Source organism: Symphalangus syndactylus, chromosome 12 (genome assembly GCF_028878055.3).
Source record: "Symphalangus syndactylus isolate Jambi chromosome 12, NHGRI_mSymSyn1-v2.1_pri, whole genome shotgun sequence".
In the NCBI taxonomy this organism is placed as follows: Eukaryota; Metazoa; Chordata; class Mammalia; order Primates; family Hylobatidae; genus Symphalangus; species Symphalangus syndactylus.
The window spans coordinates 50,995,270-51,010,320 of record NC_072441.2 but is presented as its reverse complement, the minus strand read 5'-3'; the positions used below and the strand labels follow the sequence as shown (position 1 = coordinate 51,010,320).

At 34.4% G+C, this 15,051-nt stretch overlaps 1 protein-coding gene across 3 annotated transcripts in view; it reads left to right on the top strand.

The window, feature by feature from the left end:
• Nucleotides 1-15,051, top strand: part of DPYD (dihydropyrimidine dehydrogenase) — an 858,879-nt gene that overhangs the window by 482,146 nt on the left and 361,682 nt on the right. For all 3 annotated transcript variants that reach the window (XM_063624340.1, XM_063624342.1, XM_063624341.1), the window contains one exon: nucleotides 12,600-12,764. In XM_063624340.1, the coding sequence (XP_063480410.1) occupies nucleotides 12,600-12,764 (165 nt within the window). The remainder of the gene's footprint in view (nucleotides 1-12,599; nucleotides 12,765-15,051) is intronic.

Sequence of the window (15,051 nt, the reverse complement as noted above, 5' to 3'; positions counted from 1 at the left end):
AGCCTTAAAAATGTGCCAGACTCTTAGTTAATTCTCTCCTAGATCAAGGAAAAGACCTGGAAAAGGAAGGGGATTCTCTACAGAAAGTAGATTTTCCCCACAAGAGACAGCTTTGCAGGACCATTTCAAAATATGTTAAAGAAATATAGTTTAGGATAAAATACTTCAGTTTCTTTCAGAACCTGTTATGTGATGCTATATTAGAGTGAGGCTGGAATTTGGTGTCTTATTGCACAAAAAGTTTGTTTCATCAGTCTTAAGATCTCTATTTTAATGTTAATACTAATAATGTTAAAATAATCTCTATTTTAATGTAGAATGAGGCATGTCCGGCCTGACCTTCCCATCATGACCTGAACTAGTTTTTCAGGTTAACTTTGTAATGCCCTTGACTGAGAGGAGGGGGCCTATTCATATTATTGGGGACTTAGAATTTTATTTGTAGTTTACAACACCTTTTACAGAAAGAGAAGCTACTCTGATTAAAGTAATTTGTTAAGTAATTTAAATGATGAAATTCTGTATATCATATTGTCTTCTGAAGGATGAAGTGAGAAGTGTATTATCTTAGAATTCTGGGTTTGAACTAACAACTCCATTTGCTTTCAGATCCCTCCTCCATAAGTCAAATTTATTCATTTTTTTCTATAGTAATGCCTGAAAAGTAGTGCTGATAGTTAGAGTACTATTATGAATAACACATTGTGAAATCTAGAATTCTTAGGGTTTCTTTGTTTACTTGGTTAATTATTTTTGTTTGGTTTTGATTTTAACTTCTGAAACCTTACCCTGTGAGGGCCATATGGATCACCTTTCAGGTATAACATGATTGTCTCATAAAACTAAAAAAAAAAAAAAAAATTTGAGAGGACACAGACAGGAAGTTTTTCAAATGTCCTTCAGTTTACTTGTTTTCGGTTCCCCAAAAGAGACTGATGCAAAGCAGTTTGGAGTTTGAATAGCTTTGAAAGCATTTATTGTTCCAAGGCTAATTTTAACCTTGTGATAAAGATTGCTTTTTGTATTCAGTTGAATGTGAGATCCAGTAATTGTTTGTCAAGGCTAAGTGCTGTAGGACATAATACATTTTTTAATAGTGTTTTGTAATTATAATACAAGCATCTTTATGGCCTAATATATGAAAGAATGCTATTGAGTAGAATGATGAGAAAACAGACTTCAAATTTTATTATTTTAATTATTATATCTCATAGCTGCTTAACTTATATTTAGGGTAGTTTGACTTTGTATGTATGCTCAAATGAATGATTTTTCATTAGCTGAATAGTTTCATAGATCCTTGGCAGAAACAAATTTTTTATCCTCCTCATTTTTTTCTTTCTATTTTAGTCAGTAGGATATTGGTGAGGAAGGTTCCCTAAGGTAGCGAAAACAGTTGTGTGTTGCCCGAAATGACTTTAATATGAGTTTGAAATTACCTCTATAGGGAAGTTTTACACTTTCTCTGTTTTCCAAAGTTTCTATGATTGAAATCTCTAGAATAAAGTTGAAAGTAGACAGATTTAGCAGGAGAAAGGACATACAAATTTATCACCTTCATATACACGGAAGTCCCACAAAATATGAGACTTTAAGGAGTGCCAAATTGTGGAAGCCTAAATAATATTTTGAGCTACAGAATGAAGTAGGGGATTGGGGCTTCTGAGGGGAGGTGGCAGCACAAGTAATAGAAGGGTGAAAGGAGGAACTGAACTGAAAACAAAGGTTGTCTTATTATGCAGATAAAGTGTCCCAGGTAGTAGCCCTAAGAATAGGTGAAAAGTCCAAGTGTGATCTCTTTTTTTTTTTTTTTTTTTTGAGATGGACTTTCACTTTTGTTGCCCAGGCTGGAGTGCAATGGCATGATCTTAGCTCACCGCAGCCTCCACCTCCCAGGTTCAAGTGATTCTCCTGTCTCAGCCTCCCAAGTAGCTGGGAATACAGAGGCCCGCCACCAGGCCTGGCTGATTTTGTACTTTAGTAGAGACAGGGTTTCTCCATGTTGGTCAGGCTGGTCTTGAACTCCCGACCTCGGGTGATCCGCCCACCTTGGTTTCCCAAAGTGCCGGGATTACAGGCAGGAGCCACCGTGCTGGGCCGTGTCTCTTCTTTTGCAAGGAGTTAATTTTTACTGGTTAATGTAGATTCCAGGGAAAGAGTTCAGGACAATGACATTTCTTCAGGAGGAATTTCCTTTAGTCAGATAAAAGAAACTTCTGAGAAAGCTTCTCCCTGCACTTCAGGAGAGAAAGGATCAAGAGATGGGGGCTGGTAGAAGGCCAGAGAGACCTTGGTTCTGAGGCTATTCCTTTAGTTCAAAGTACTCAGCATATCAACGCACCATACTTCAGGGTATCGTTTTTTGAGCCTCAATGCCTCTAAATCATAAATTTGTGCCAAGGGTTTCAGATAGCAGTATCTCCAATCTGAAATGTTTCCATGTTGTATGTTTTGTAGTTGTATAGATAAATGACTTTGAAATCCTCATCAGTGGTAGATTAGGGATCCACCAAGGGATCTGTAATCCCAAAGGATCATGTCATACAAGCTCATCATTTTGTTAGTGGAATGACTAGAATCAATATTCTTTCTAAAACATCATTCAGAACCATATGACAACAGAGGTGGTAATATTGAGGCAAAACATACAATCTTAGAATTAAACACTGCTATCTTCAGATTTGCACCTGCTTTTTTTCTGCTTAATGAGTTTGTTTTCATTTTTTACTATAAAAATTGCATACCTACAAAAAGTATATAGTTTAAGATATAGTAAAAATGAATACCTTTTTCTCATTTCACAGAATAAGAGAACATAAAATATTCCTGTACCTTTGATTCTATGTGTGCCTCCTCAATTATGTTCCTTTCTCTTTCCTCGAAAGGTGACTATTTTACGTTTTATGATAATCATTTTCTTGCTTTTGCATATGTTTTTCACATAATGTTTTTCTAAACAGTGTACTATTTAGTTTTGTTTATTTTTTTGCTTCATATAAACATAATCACACCTTTATATTTTTACACAGCTTGCTTTTTTCTTGTTATTGTTCAATATTTTGTTTTTTCACATCAATCCTAGTTGCAGAATTAGCATTAGTTCATTAATTTTCTCTACCATATACTATTTGCTCACAATTCCTTTTGTTGGAAATGTCTTTATTTTATCTTTATCCTTGAGTTATAAGTCTACTAGGTATGCAATTCTCAGTTAACATTTCTTATTCATATAAAATATTCTACTCTCTTCTGGCTTTCATTGGTACTGCCAAGAAGTGAGCTCTCAATCTGCTTTTTATTTTTGTGAGTATTTTTTTCCTCTGGTTATTTTTTAATTCTTCCCTTTCTTATATACTACAATGTATCTAGATATCAGTTTTTTTAAAAACTTATTTTCCTCAGTTTGTTGGTGTCTGGAATCTAAGAATTGGTGCCCTTCATCAATTCTATTAAACCCCTGACAATATCTTTGGAAATAGTGCCTCTCCTATTTCTCTCCATTTGCTTCTTGTGAACTGCAATTTGATTTTTCCTTTACCTCATTAAGCTATTCTCTGTGTCTCTTAACCTCTCGATCATGTTTTGCATCACATTTGTTTGTGCTTTCAGGTAACTTTCCCAGATATATCATCATATCATCCCTAAACCATTAGGTTTTAATTTTCCATATTTTTTTTATTTCTAGAAATTCTATTTGCTCATATGTTATATCTTCATGATAAACTTTGAGTTTCTCATTATTTATACATTCAAGTCTCTCTTGTATTTTTAAGCGTATTAAATTTTTTATATTTTACATCCAGTAATCCCATTATATACATTTTTGGGTAGACCTGATTTTGTAGCTTTTTCTTTGCACTGGCTCCCACCTATGATATCTTTTTTCTCATGTCATTAGTGGTTTTCTTCTCTTGTGGGCTCACATTCCTTGAAAATGTATTTATGGGAATTTATAAATATTTGAGGTAAAGTAAATTCTTTCAGAGAGGGTCTGAGATTGCTTTTACTAGTTATCTAAGGACATCATGACTAGGAACCACTTTTAAACCAAATTTTTAACCTCGCAGTTTAAATTTTGGGGCTCACACAGGTTAAGATTCTTAGAAGAGACTTACCTCCTTGATTACTAAAGCTGAAACTGACGCATGACCCGCCATTGCTCTCTAGTTATTTTCTAGTGAGAGCATCACTCTTTCTTGGTCCTATATTTATGTGGAGATTTCTACTCTACCTAACAACATACTCAGTCCCAGACTTTGTCTGCTGTCTCAAGTGTTTGTAACTCAGTTTCCAGGCCACCAGGGATGGGCAAAAACCTTGAGGTAAACACCACCCAACAGTTAGTTTGCCCTTGGGAATCTCTGCTTTGTGCTTATTTCTGATCTCTCAGAAATTTCCTTATTTTGATACCAGTACAGCTATGCATCTTTTAGAAAAAAACATATCCTGTCCAGTAGGTTTATCTGTGTTATATTGCAAGAGATTTCTTTCAATATCTTGTTAACCATGTTGTAGAAATGGAAAACTCCTCTCTTGACTCTTTTAGATACTCCTTTAAATAGTAGTCATTTCATTTGCAGTCGACTGTAGAGCCAGAGATTTACACAAGTTTTCCTAAAAGTAAAGATTTTAAAAAATATTTATCACTTCCAATGAAAATTCTGCTCTAATACTTGAAGATAATTAATAATTGTTAAAACTGACTCATGCTTACACCTTCACAGCTGCTATTCTGGGCCTTAAAAGATTTCTTCAAAGCATATCACATGATCATCTTATAAGCAGGCCAACAGAAATTTCTAAGTTAATTACAGTTTGGCAGAGTGTATCCAAAACCTCTTATCTGAACAGTGAACCCAATAATTTAATCAGTCTGTCTGTTGATTAATCACGTTCTAATCCATCTGATATCAGCACTAAAAAAGCCCTTCATCTGTTTCTTGTAAAACTTATCTCTATGAATGCACAGCTGCTGTGAGCTATTGGTATTAATAACTTGAATAGGAGACAGAACACAATGGATTCTCAAAGCCTGCAGAAAAAGTTTGAACTCCTTAAAACAGTCATTCAAGACTCTGCAATCTGACCCAACTCTATTTAATCCTCCCATCCTCATTTCCGGTTTGTTTCCCAGCTTTAGCCGTGAACTAGTTAAAGCCAGTCACCTGAACTCTCACAACTTTTGTTTTGACTGTTTCTGAAGCTAGTTAGTTGGTGAATGAATAAACATTTATTTATCAAATACCACATGCCAGTCATGTGCTGTATTGCTTCATTTAATATCCTACAACTTCTCCGTGACAGAGTGATGGTTATCCGGATCGGCAGATGAGAAGGTCAAAAAACAAAACAAACCACTTTTAGTGTCTAGTTTACAAAATCATAAGCTCTTTGAAAAAGGGCAAGAGGAAAAACAAAAGGCTACATGATTATGTGAGCCAGTATTTTCATCAGTCAGACATAAATAAAATTCAGAAAATTAATCTCCATATTTCTGCAGCATAAGACACCACGTGCTTTATATATGTGACACACTATCCAAGAGGTGAGGAACATTTGGTGTTGGGTGAGCACTGGAGAATATGTGTGTAAAACTCCTTCCTTGACATATAGCAGACATTCAGTCTGGTCAGTTTTCATTTATTATTCCCCTCTTTTAAGCCTAATCAGGTCATACATTTTTTCTTATTTATTTTAGAACAATGTGCTCTTCTTTGTTCTTCCTTTACTACTTCTTCCACTGTCTTCCCTTCTTACGTAGAATATCTATCCATTCCATCAGTTCAGCCTAGGCCAAGACTGAGATTAAGTACACACCGTGCCATTTTGTGTTGACAGTCTTCAACACACTAACACATGATAATGAGAGAGTCCCAGTATAGTCTAAAACACTGGAGAATGTCAAAGCATTCTTAGAATTTTGATCTTGCAAGGTTTTGGGCCACAGGAATAGGAAATGGACCATCTTGTTTGATTCAAGACTATGTAGAGTTTTTATTTCACTAAATGATAATTATTTTGCCTGTCTTACCACCATTTTCCTAAATAATTATCCTTTATCAGTGTCTGTATATTTTCTTCTAAAGTTTCTAAGGTGAATTTAAATCTACTGGTCCTGGTGTCACAGATTCCTGTAATACTAGTTGCCCAGCTCTCAGTTATGCCATGGTTGTTTACCTGAGCATCTGGGTGAATCCTAATTAATTTTATCCTGCCAGACATAGTTCATTAAACAAGGGATGACTAACTAATGCAGCTTAAGCCCATTAGGGCCTCTGTCACCAGAGGTTAAAATCTGGCTAAGAGATTACAAGTTTGGAGGAGTGTCTTTCCCTACAACTTGTAAACTTGGGACTATCATGTGAACTGAGACAAAGGAGGCCCTCTGTGGAGAGACAGAAAGAAAAATGAAGAGGTAAGCCAGCAGAAGCAGAGAGGAGACACAGAGTGATTCCTAGCTGAGGTATAGTTGCATATTTGTGTGTGTTATGTGAAATACTCCTTTTCCTTAAAATAAATAGACCACACCCCATTTTTTAAAAATTTAACTTATTCAAGTTGATTTGTTTTTCTTGCAACTAAGTTCTAATTATTATTATGTATATTAAATGTTAAGAGGTCACTAACAACATTATTATTATCCATATCACATAAGCACACCTGAGTTCTAGTCTCATCTCTAATGCTTACTAGATATGCAACCATGGATATAGGTCGTGATAATTTCAAAAGACTGATATATGTGAAAGATTTGTGCTATACATATCTAAAATATTATTATTTCTACAATGTCAGTGCTACAACTTCTCTGATAATTTGTCTTTTATTTCTAGGATAATAGTGCTATTTTTGCTTATTGTGTTTTCAGTGTATATAGGTCTGAAGTTCCTTATGACAAAAGGGCAAATTCTGTCACTAATTCAGATATTGAGTACTGCCTTTATATAAGATACTACAAGAGAAAAATATGATTTATTGAGAACAAATACTCATCTTGCCCACTTTGCCCCTCCAAGAAAACCAAGTAGAGATTATTCTGACCATTATAAAGTTTATTCTGTGGAGGAATCAAATATTAATATACTTAGTTCATGAAGAAAATAAAATGTTAGCGAGTTCTTTCATAGTAGTGCAATTGTTCTAGAAACTGGGCCACACTTGAATTTTATTTCACTTTTAGCTATTCCCAGGGTATCAGTATGTTAGATTTATAATGATGGAATCCAACTCTGTAACAAGATATTTGTTGTTAGACTTGTCTGTAGACTGATTTGCCTCTTTTGTGAAATAATGTATGGTTGTGTTGTACTTATCTCAGTAGGATTTTATTAGGAAAGTGATATATTTTAGGAGACAGTTTGTCATGAAGTACATTTAATTTTTGAACTCCTAGTTTATAAAACCAAATAATTAAAATATTTTTGACAAAATATTTGCAGCAGAATCTTGGAAGTTAAGAAAACAAAACAAATGTTTCTTTGATTTCAGTTACAGGTTTTCAAGTAAACTGATAAGACTTTATCAGCAACTCATAGCAGTATACACTATGTTACCACATAACTCATTGAACAGATTTCTCATTCTGCCACACATTTCTGCAGTTCAAGAGTGAAGCTTCTTTATAATTATATATCACTAGTACTTTCAGAAAGCCCTCCTTGCTCTACCATTTCCAATTTCTCCTCCAGCATCTACCTACTCCAAGAAGTAACTTCTATCTTGAATTATTTTTAGTTGTTACCTTACTTATATTCATAGTTTTATCCTATCAATATGTTTCACTACATAATATATTGCTTTGTGTTGTGTGTCATATTCTATATATTTTTCTAGAACTTGCCCTTTTCGTTCAACAAGATGTTTATAAAATTCATCCACTATGGTATATGTAGCTATGATTCACTTTGCAAATTTTATTTCTTGTTTTCATCCAACTTTGTTTGACCCCATTCTTTTTCTAGCCTCTTACTCAGACATTTCTGCAAAGTTTTCTTTTTCTGTTCATTGTGGCCATTGTGACTGTTTTAATTCAGTAGTAACCATGGAAACATCATAAGTTTTTATAATAAGAGAGGTCAAGTACATGAACCTAAACAAATATAATCAGTCTGCTTACCATTTAAATCTCTTTTCTGATAGAGAAAAAATCATTATCATCACTTCAAATGTTAAAAGGTCACTAATACTTTATGTTATAATGGTAGTTATAATATTACATAAAGCAAAGCTATTACCTAACACTTCCTTTTCTATAAACATCTCTTTTTAAAATATCTGAATATCATTAATGCACTGAAGATGAGAGCTATGGCAGTTTGTCTTTTTTATTATAGAGAATGAACTCTTATCTACTCTAACTATTCTTGAATATGTTTATTTTGTTATATTAACTCCCTTAAGCAATGCTAATAAGACTTAGCCATTAAATATTAAAGCAAAATATTCTCTTATGAAATCATGCTCAAATTCTAGTCTTCCCAGGTCAAAAGCTTTAGTAAGTTATTGTCCAATTATTGAAACTCTAACTCTAGTTATATAACCAAAGATAATTGGTTATATCTTTGTTTTCATTCATCCTTCACTTAATTTAAAAATTCTAAAAGTCTCAAGTCAGTGGAGAAGGTTTTTGGCAAAACAATAGCAAACATGACTGAATTTGGGAAAGAAAACCTAGAATAAAATTTGTATTACCGATTTATTACTGGATGAATACATTGGAATTTTGCACTTTAGTTGAATTTGGAAAATGTTGAATTTCTATGATGCTAACAAATTCCTTACAGATAGTTAACCCGTTCTACAACAGTAGGCATCTGCAATTTGAGAAGTTATAAAGGGCCTTTTATCTTTGGTTGAATTAAGAAATGAGAAAATTGACCTGTTTAAATAAACATTCTCTATTATAAATCAACACAAAGGAAAAAGCATTCTCTATCATAAAGCAAATAAATTTTCCTTTGATTTGGTTTGTACTTCCTGTTCATTATCTTGATTAAGGAGATCATTGATAACTCTCCTATGCTGTATTTACAGTTTAACACCACATCATAGAAGAGAAAAATAAACCAGCTCCAACATTAACAAGAAACTTAACTCATAATACACAAAGAAAGAATTGTTAAAGGTAGAATTGTAGGCTTTGAGGTATTACTGAGGGGGGAAGTGCTTAAGAAAGAAGTGTTTTCTTGACTGTCTTCCAATTAAATACTGTCAGCTTATTGATCCTTTTGGCGAATGTGAGATGGTGGCCTTGTGGTTATTAGTAGGTTACTGTAAATAGCATATAGCATATAGCTTAGAATTCCTGAACCATGAAGATTTTTTCCTTATTAGTTATAGGTGAAATTTCCATTCTGTGTCTTTTATATTCTATGAGATTTTAAAAATTCCTATGTATACTGTTAAGATGTGTTCTTAGCATACAGGACAAACGTAAAAGACAACCGTAGTTGGACAGGCTCATTAGCTAGGAAATACCGTAGGTGGTCATGGATCAGGTTAAGAATTCACATCCACATGAACCAAAAAAGCCTGGGAGTTGGATTGTATCTGAATGGGGGCATTCTAATTAAATCCTAGAGATCAGCGATACCCAGCAGTTAAGAACTAGCAACCAGGAAGGTCTTAGAAGCTGCAGTGAGATGAAGTTCAAGCATGCTTTCTGTCAGGGAGTCGTCACAGTAGGCTGCGTGAGAAGGCCTCTAGCAGTGGGTGGTTTGTATCACAGCACTTGGTTCAGGGATCTATCCATGGGAGGGGGTGTACTGAGTTGTAGAAAAAGGGGTCCCTGAAGGATCAGAAGAAGCAAGCAAGAACCCAATTCTAGACAAATGGACTAGAAGGAAAAGATCTAAGCATAGTAATAAATCCTGAACTTTGAATCAAAGCCTGTTTTTGCTATAAAGACATACCTGAGCCTGGGAAATTTATGAAGAAAAATAAGTTTAATTGGCTCATGGTTCTGCAGGCTCTATAGGAAGCATAACAGCATCTGCTAATGTGGAGGCCTCAGGAAGCTTCCAATCAAGGCAGAAGGTGAAGGGGGAGCAGTCACATCATATGACAAATCAGGAACAAGAGAAAGAGGGGAGAGGTGCTACACACTTTTAAAGGGCCACATCTTACAAGAACTCACTCACTATCATGAGGACAGTACCAAGAGGATGACACTAAACCATTTATGAGAAATTCTCCCCCATGATGCAATCAATCATCTCCACCAGGCCCCACCTCCAATACTGAGGATTACATTTCAACATGAGATTTGGGTGGGGTACACCTCCAAACCATATCAAAGCCCAAACCACCAGTCTGTTCTGCAGCAGAATGTGGCCAACAATAAATGTCTTTGGTTCTCATACCTCAAGACAAGACTTATTCTAGTGCCTATGGTTTTAGTCTAGACTCATTCAATATACAATACTTTATTTTAGCACCACTAAAGGCCAGGCTGGAAGCTGGGCATGTAATAGTAAACAAAATATAGTTTCTTTCTTTACAAGTCTTATGCTGTAGTGGAAGGTACAGTCAGGAATATAGACAATCACAATAAATGGTAGTAAGAATGCCAATTGGGGAAGGTATATATTGTTATGGTGGCATGAGTCAGAGCATGTTACTAAGACTCAATGGAGTTGGAGAGAAAAGAAAAACTTCTCAAAGGAACTGAAGTCTAAGTGAAGATATGGAGAATGGGCAGGAGTAGGGATGCTGCTAACATGCATCAGTTTTGTTGAATAAGCAGGAAGCACCTGTTTCCAGGTGACCAATAAATTAAAAAATGGTCGTCAAAAGCAGATGCCCCATTATTTGCCCACCAACACAGTACCAGGGCTCTTGACTTGGTGAACTAAATACAGACTTCACTCCTCCTTGGCTAAGAAATCCTGTGTAGAGAACAACTTGTGACCTAGGTTGAACTTACTTAGGTGAAGAGCACTTAGAGTAGGGAGTAAAGCAGAGGAAAGGAGGGTCTCAAGGTTTAAAGGGTGTGGCTCTTAAAAATTGGAACACAGAAGAAAACCAGCCTCATCTGAGTGAAATATTTCAAGAATTGTCTTCTCAGACCATGAAAACACCAGAGTACCCAATGGATGAGCTTCACAGAGCCACCTGTAGGGACGCAGAACATACATTTAAGCATTTGCCAAGATGGAAATTGACCCACAAGGCTTGAGCTTCGTGGAGTAACTCTGTTTGTCATTTTACTCATTAAGATTGTGAACCATGGTTTCACAATAGCAAATCAAAGCAAGGCTGGTGATGTTGCACACAATTACAATAGAAATGGAATGGCTTAATTAGTAAAAAATTAACTGGCATGATTCCTATAAGTTAAAATGTACATATTTAAGGAGGCTTATTGTAACATTTATACCATTTATTTTATAATATACTAATTCGCATGTAAAAGTGAATGTAAATTACCAGAAATTAACATGCAATGTGAAGAAAAGTCCTTTTATCCTCTGCAACTGTAGCATTTGGCAGATTCAGGAATAAATAATCTTTTGTGGCAAGGGTATGCCTTATCAAACATATGCAGATCAGCACTAATTAATGCTAATTAAGGTTTCCTGTCTATCTAGTTGGAAAAACGTCCAAATGTTATGAAATCCAGTTAGTATGCCTATTACGCTAATTGTTTTATATGGGGTGGTTCTTAATTAAAATATGTAAATTGACCTTAATTGCTATATACTAATGGGGGTTCATGTTATCTTACTAAAAGTGACAAGATGGTGAGGAGGGGTACTTAAATGACTAATTCTGATAAATCCTTAACTAAATGACCTTTACTCAAAATTAATTTTAATTGGAAGTTGGCAAAAGAAACATTTTCCTTCTTTGTTTCCTTTTAGTTTTAAGTAATGGAAGAATGTTATTCTTCTTTGTTAATACAGCTTTAGAAGCAGTTGTGGATTGTTAATTACACTTAACAAGAAAGTTAATTTTACTGTTTACTGTTTATAGGTATCAGGAAGTTATTGATATACTCATTTCAGTCTTGGAGAAAGTGACTTTCTTCTCATTGAATGTGAATATGTAGTTATAATCCTATAAGTAATTTGACCTAGCCAGTTTATTAGAATGTGTGTTAATGGTTGATGAGCTAGTAATACTAATATGTATTCCTTCACTGATTTACGTCAGAGTTACTTCTTTTAGAAAAAAAATATAAACTTTTTACTGACATTAATTCTTATTGGAGTTAAACTATGATTGGAGATACCTAGATTAAATAGACAGAAATGATAAACTTTTGCATTTTGCCTATCATATTTTTATTATTTAATTGCAAACAAATTAAAATGAGTATGCCCTAAATGAGTGTTAATGAATATAAATATTTTTATTTTTGCACTATTCTAAACCTAGAATTACAAGAAGTAATTTAGCTAAAGCTAACAAATACTTTATTTTACCTTTTTATTTGCAAGTAGTTTATGTTCAATTCTAATTTAATGTATACTAAAAATTCCTCTGCAAAAATGTGAGAAGGGACTTCATAAAATATTGTCATATGGAAATGAGCAGATAATAAAGATTATAGCTTTTCTTCGTCAAAAGGCGACTCAATATCTTTACTCTTTCATCAGGACATTGTGACAAATGTTTCCCCCAGAATCATCCGGGGAACCACCTCTGGCCCCATGTATGGCCCTGGACAAAGCTCCTTTCTGAATATTGAGCTCATCAGTGAGAAAACGGCTGCATATTGGTGTCAAAGTGTCACTGAACTAAAGGCTGACTTTCCAGACAACGTAAGTGTGATTTAACATCTAAAACAAGAGAATTGGCATAAGTTGGTGAATGTTTATTTAAACATCCAATTCATAGGCTTATAAATATTAATGTGTATATTTTATTAAATAATCTGCCAGTTGCTTTGCTGATGCATAGAAAGATAAAAAAGAAAGAAAAGCTCAAGAACTCATAAAAATCCACACAATGTGAAGCTTTGTTATAAATGGGTGCCATGTAAGATGGAAGAAGTATCTACATAAGCAGAAGGAAGAGAAATGAAATACTCATTTTATTGAGTTGGCTTTCACTGTATGTGGCTGGTATTTATGAAGGTGATGACCTTAGGAAGAAATTGCAGACTATAAATCATTTTAAATATAAACCTGAGGCAGAAGCAGCATATCTTCCTATGAAGTTTATATTTTTTCAGTAGGAAATAATTTATTAAATAATTTTAACACTCCTATAGTAAATGAGTCAACTATCTTTTATAAAATCTTTTTTTCTCTTAAAAGAACCATGCCTAAATATTGCAGTAAAATCAGGCTTAAATATAATAGATAATATTTTCTCTTCAATAATCTGGTTAGGGTGATCCTTAATGTCATTCATTTTTTGTCCCTATCCCTCCCACCTCCCTCTCCCACTTCCTATTTTTTTCCTACTCCCTCTTCCTCTTTCTCTCTCTTCCCTCCTCCCTTTTCCCCTCCCTCCTCCTCAATTCTCTGTCTCTTTCAGATACACACAGCTTATTTCTCTTTCTTTCATTCTTTCTTTCAATGAATTGTTAGTGAATGGAGGTTGAGGTTTGAGGCAATGTGTGTGTTTATGTCATCGAAAATATTTTTTTACCTACATGTGTCTTTCAAAGACAAAAGACAACACTTAAGTATACTAATGATAAATATTTTTAAATCTATTGAAATTGGTGGATGTTTGTCTACAAATGGATAAATTGCAAATTCTTACAAAGGAATATAGAAATCACACGATTGCCTTGCCCATCAAGTTTTTCTTCTGTTTTAGACAGCTCTAATTATTTCAAAATTATCTCTTGATAATTTTGAAATAAAATACATGCACATAGAAATAAAATAAACTTGAAATAAAATACATGCACATAGAACTTGACATAAAATATATGCACTTGAAATAAAATACATGAAATAAAATAAAATACATTAACTTGAAATAAAATACATGCACATAAAACGAATGTAATTTATCTTCCTCAAGATAGTCGTTTGGATGTGAAGGGAACTATCATGACCCATCTAAAATCTGTAGTTTCTGCTTATTAGGAATTTTTCCCTTCCTGAGCTTGACGTGAAAATTATCCCTGTTTTCACATTATATAATTAACTCTATATAAGAATTATGCTGAGCTATTTGTTTATTAAAGGACCCACATCTTTTGGGAAGCCTTTCTCAGAATGATAAGGACTAAAAAAAAAAAAAAAAAAAAGATTAACTCTAAAAAGAAATAATATATTTGTAAACCTGATCTACACTACTAAATATTAAATACTCTGCCAGGTACTGAACATGCAACATGATAATAATTGTTATAATATATTATGAGCGCTCATATAGCACTCACTCTGTGCTAGGCACAGTTACAACAGTTTTATTTATTTTAAGCTCATTTGAACTTTGTGAACAACTTTATAAGATAGGTAGTATTATTTTCTCTATTTCACTGATGAGGAAACTGAGGCACACAGTGATTAAGTACCATATCAATCGTTACACACCTAATATATGGTGAAGCTAGAATTTGAACTTGAAATTTGCTTTTATCATGCATGCTCTGTCTGATAAGAGTGTTCTCTGATCCAGTGCATTTGTCTATGTTGTCCTTAGATATTCAGTATTACATTTTTTTTTAACTAGAGATGGGCCCTCCGCACCTGACTCTGTAGCCCAGGCCAGAGTACATTGGCTCCATCATGGCTCGCTGCAGCCTCCAGCTCCTAGGTTCAAGTGATCCTCCCACCTCAGCCTCCCAGGGCCTGCAAGTGCATGCCACCATGCCCAGCTAATTGTTTAATTTTTTGTAGAGATGACGTCTTGCTATGTTGCCCAAGCTGGTCTTGAACTCCTGAACTCAAGCAGTCCTCCTACCTCAGCCTCCCAAAGTGCTGGGATTACAGGTGTAAGCCACTGTTCCTGGTCTAGTACTACATTTTAATGCAACATGAGAATGGTATGAAATATAATTTCCCAAATACTGATTCAATAGTATCTAGATAAGCTAATGTGTCTGAAAAAAAATATTTTCCTAAAAAATAACTCGTACCAATG